This window comes from Alligator sinensis, unplaced genomic scaffold, assembly GCF_000455745.1.
Source record: "Alligator sinensis unplaced genomic scaffold, ASM45574v1 scaffold40_1, whole genome shotgun sequence".
NCBI classification, from domain to species: domain Eukaryota; kingdom Metazoa; phylum Chordata; order Crocodylia; family Alligatoridae; genus Alligator; species Alligator sinensis.
In genome coordinates this window covers 877,589-882,657 of record NW_005842595.1, presented here as the reverse complement: position 1 = coordinate 882,657, position 5,069 = coordinate 877,589, and the positions used below count along the sequence as shown (strand labels likewise).

Genomic DNA, 5,069 nt, shown 5'->3' with positions numbered 1-5,069 from the left:
TTCCTGTTTCCTCCCAGGACTGGGAGGAGGTGAGCAGCAATTCTTCCCCCAGCTTCTCCCTACTCTCACAGGAATGACCTCTACTGGGTCAGGGATGGGTTATTTTTCTCCAGGAACAACCATTTTTTGTTCTGGGAGAAACTGTATATATCTGTACACTCATGGTTTCTATAGGGAGAGCTGTGATTTTTCTGGTAGAAACGTACCGTCTGTATGTGGCCTTAATGTGCATTATCCCTTGTCTTAAATGCGATCATTTGCAGGCCTAAGGTTAGGCACATGCTTAAGTATCTTGTTGAATCAACCCCTGAGGCAGCACATGGCTGAGATGTGTAAAATTCTGAGGCATATGGAGAAGATAGATGACACAAGATTATTCAAGGGATACAAGCACTTATTTAAAAAGTGGAGAAAGAACTTAAGATAAAAATTAAAAAGGTACAGGCACAACAAAATATTTTTTAAAAATGTGTATTTATGAGGTAAATCTGAGCACAGCTCATCATTGAAGAGATGCACATTCCCATTAAACTCTTCACAAAGCACTTGAAGAATTCAGTCCATGCAGTGCATTTCAAAGAAGATATAAGAAATAAGAAGAGTGGATGCATTCTTAAAGAGTCAGTGAAGAACAAGTCAAACATTAAACTCAAGAATACATTAGCAGATACAAATACTAGACAGATATGGATCTAGAATGGTGATGTTGCTACTGGTAGGTTGTACAATGATTTTATGTTAAAAAAATTAATAGTGCATGATCTATGTTAGAGCACTTACAATGTACATGAAGTTACCAGTTCAGCTTGTTCAGTTTAATACTTAGCACCTTGTCTATGCAGCTAAATCTGTTAGGAAACTAAAATATTTCAGAGAGCATGAACCAAATCTGTAGAATATTCCTAAATGCAAATGTTTGCATGAGGATTATTAATAATCAATATTTGTGTTAAAAAAGCTCATATGTAACTATCTTCTCAGAGGCTTTACATCTGAGGAGTCTGCTAGGCATTAACATATCCACAGAAAGGCTGGGATAACTTTTTTATTTGCCTGGAACTTCATTTAAGTTGGAGTCTTGATGGAAGAATCCAAAATAGTAATTCACTGTGCTTAAAGAACCCACTTTGCACAAGTTGTTCTGTCATTCACAACAAAGGGTGGCTATGGAGTAGTACCTGATGTATAATGATTTCTATTACAGTAGCATCTAGAGGCCCCAGTAAAGGTCAGATCACTATATAAATATAGCAAGAGACAGGCCTTTTCCTAGAATGCTTATAGCCTAAAGAGCCCAGAAGGGGTGGGGAAACAGAGGCAGTGAGATCTCAAGGGATTTACCCAAGTTATGCTGAAAGTCTATGGCTAAGCCAGGAAGAGAACCCGGGTCTCTGGAGTCTCAGAGACAGAAAACAGAGATAAACTGGTATATATGATTGAAACTGGTCTAAACCTGTAACAGAACAGAAGTTCAGCACACAGAGCTCCTATGCACATGCAGGGAACCTGCTCCAATGCACCGCAATTACAGTGCGTTGGAGTAGACTTGACTAATCAAGTCTGCTGGAGCATGGTAATTATCCCATTCCAACAGACTCCAGCATCACATGTATAAGCATTCTCATGCTGAAAAATGGCGGCAGGGCCACTTTAACCAAAGCTCATTTGATGACCTTTAATTAAAGTGTCCCCGCCGCTATTTTTCAGAGCAGGGAGAGCTGATACACATGATGTTCTGGGCACTTTAATTAGCTCAGGTCTCAGACCTGCACCAATTAAAGTGTGCCGTCCCCCCACACCTCCCCATCCCTTGAAGCATGTCTATAAATGCCCACATAGACCAATTTGAAAATGGTTGAACTTGGTTTAAGATAGACTTGGACGGATGGAGTATCAAACTGAACCAGTTTAGGTTAGACTGGTCTACTGAACTTGTCCCAGATGCCTTCCTGATACAAGTTACCTTGTAGTTCCCCAGAATCCCAGGATATCTTGTGGCCCCCAGCTAACCCCACCCCCTTGCAGGGTGGGTGGTCTAGCCTTGGCCTATTCTGTCTGCTTCAGCTGAGCAGGCCTGGCTTTGTGCCCAAGCTAGCTGAGGCAGCAAAGCCTCCATTTTGCAGCCCTGCATCCTGTCTATACCTGTCATACTGACAGGATAGGGGGAGGAGGTGGGGGAACAAAGACCCACTACATGGCTGGGCCAGCACGAGTCACTGACACATTGTGGGGAGGGAGAGAAGGGTAGGAGTCGCCTGTCCTAGGGCAAGCACCCCAAACGGGGCATCAATCAACTGGGGGGAGAGTCCTGCATCTCCAAGAGGTTTCTCCCACCTTGGCCTGGGGTCCCCTAAGCCTGGGTCTTACCAGCTGTGGGGAGCCCCACACCCTCTGACCTGCAAGAGGAGGGGGGAAGAAGCCCCCAGCCCAGTGCCAAGTCAAGATCTGCTCCACTCCCCTGCTGGCCCGGACTGGGTCAACTGCCCCTCTTATCTTACTCAGCACCCCAGATCCTCACTCGCTTTTCCCCCACCCCCTGATTACTTGTGGCTGTCCATGCTGTCTGTACTAGGGAAGCAGCAAGGAAGTGTTAAATTGTGTGTGTGGGGGGGAGGGGCAATCCAAGCCAGCAAGGGAGGGGAGCAGACCTCAGCTTGGCCCCAGGATGGGGGCTCCTTCCCTCCTCCACCTGTGGGTCAGAGACTGCCACAGGGCGGGGCTCAGCAGTTGGCCCAGTGGCACAAGAGGAATCAGTCTCGACACGGGGCTCCCTGTAGCTGCCCCACTTCAACTTGGGCCAGGGAGGGGGAAATCTCTAGAGCCACTGGGCTCCCCCAACACAGGCTGATGCCCGACTCAGGGTGCCAGGCCCAGGATGGGCGGGTGCTTCACCCTCCACTCACCTGCACGTGAGAGATGTGTGGTGGCCTGGCCTTGTAGAAGGGAGGGGGAATCTCTCTCCCCCCCACAGTTGGGAAGAGCAGGATTCAGGGGGATCCTGGGCCAGGGCAAAGGAAACCCCCTGGAAGTGTGGGACTCCTCCACTTGGGAAGATCTCAACTCATCACTGGAAAAGGGGGTTCCTTCCCCACCATGCTGGGGGGACAGCAGGAGATTGGGGGCATGTGTCAGACAGCCAATAGGGGATGATCCCCTTTTGGCTGGGTTCAGTAATGGCTGATGGGCTGGGAGGCATCTTTGAGTGCCCTCTGCCTTCTGGCTGGGGTCAGTGCAGCCAGAAAACTGAAATGTGAGTTCACTTCACTATTGGTTCAATCTATGCATTTTAGAGAAACCTGTGAAGATTAGATTAATTCTGTCTTGGGCTTTTTGATTGTCTGTACTTAGCCTCAGACTCTGGAGCCAGGGCCGTCTCATTCCCCACCGGCAGTTTATCTAATGCAAGACTAAATGTTTTAAGATATTCCCACCCACAACTTCCCATTCACTGAGGTGCTTTTGACACTTTTGTTATGAAAGGTATGGCTTAGTTTAGTTTGGTTTGGTCCCACTTTGGTACATGTGCACTGGGAGCGGTGCTATTGACAGACACTGGGTAAAAGGTCCACATGAGCAGGAGGCAGTTTCTGGTAAGGAGTCTTTTAAATAGGAGTATATCAAAGTGTGTGTGTGTGTGTGTGTGTGTGTGTGTGTGTGTGTGTGCGTGCGTGCGTGCGTGCGTGCGCACGCGCGCATTCTGCTGACATTCTGCTGGGGACGGAGAACATACAAGCCTCCATGGCTCACCAAAAACATCCGGGAATGTCTCCTTGCTAAAAAGGAGGCTTACTCCCAATGGAAAGGACGGGTCATCACCAAGGAGGACTATTCGGCAGTTGCTCGGGGGTGTAGGGGGTAGTTAGGAAGGCCCAGGCAGAGATGGAACTGGGACTGGCTTCCCAGATTAAGGACAACAAGAAGTCCTTTTTTAAATACATAGGGAGCAAAAAGAAGGCCCCGGGTAATGTGGGGCCCTTGCAGGATGTGACGGGGAATCTGGTTGTCACACCAGACGACAAAGCCAACATATTTAATGATTTCTTTGCCTCTGTCTTCCTCAGTAAGGACCAGAACTGCCACCTCCCTGCTAGGCCCCCATCGGGCCCCGAGGGAGGCACACCTGAGCAGGGTAAGTGAGGATCTAGTTAGGGAGCTGCTGGAGGGGCTGGACGTTTTTAAGTCAGCCGGTCCGGATGATCTCCACCCTAGAGTTCTAAAGGAACTGGCCAGGGTCATTGCGAGTCCCCTGGCGCAGCTTTATGAGCACTCATGGTGCTCTGGAGAGGTGCCGGAGGACTGGAAGAGGGCCAACGTGGTTCCCATCTTCAAAAAGGGGAGGAAGGAGGACCCGGGAAACTATAGGCCAGTCAGTCTTACCTCGATCCTGGGCAAGCTGTTCGAGAAAATTATTCTGGCACACATCCAGGAGGGGCCAGCAGGGAAATGCATGCTCGGGGCAACCAGCACGGGTTCATCAGCGGCAGGTCATGTCAGACCAACCTGGTGGCCTTCTACGATCAGGTCACTAAATCATTGGATGCAGGGGTAGCAGTGGATATAGTCTTCCTGGACTTCCGGAAGGCTTTCGACACTGTCTCTCACCCCATTCTCATTAGGAAACTGGGGGACTGTGGCGTAGACACCCACAAAGTCCAATGGGTCGCCAACTGGCTAGAGAGCCACACCCAGAGGGTGGTAGTGGATGGGTCCTTCTCGGCCTGGAAGGACGTGGGCAGTGGGGTCCAGCAGGGCTCGGTCCTCGGCCCCGCCCTGTTCAACATCTTCATCAGTGATTTGGATGAGGGGGTGCAAAGCACCCTGTTCAAATTTGCTGATGACACCAAGATGTGGGGGGATGTGGGCACAATAGAAGGGAGCAACAGGCTACAGTCGGACCTTGACAGGTTACAAGGATGGACGGAGGAGAACAGGATGGGGTTCAACACAGACAAGTGCAAGGTGATGCACCTGGGGAGGAACAACCGGCACCATACCTACAGGCTGGGGAACTCCCCTCTTGTCAGCACGGAGGTGGAAAAGGAGCTTGGAGTCATTATTGACTCCAAGAT

At 49.5% G+C, this 5,069-nt stretch overlaps 1 protein-coding gene across 1 annotated transcript in view; it reads right to left on the bottom strand.

Annotated features, from left to right (window-relative positions):
* Positions 1–232, bottom strand: part of LOC112551775 (short transient receptor potential channel 6-like) — a 23,626-nt gene extending 23,394 nt beyond the window's left edge. Inside the window, exon 1 of the mRNA XM_025214690.1 lies at positions 207–232. Coding sequence (XP_025070475.1) covers positions 207–232 — 26 coding nt within the window. The remainder of the gene's footprint in view (positions 1–206) is intronic.
* Between the last annotated feature and the right edge of the window lie 4,837 nt (positions 233–5,069).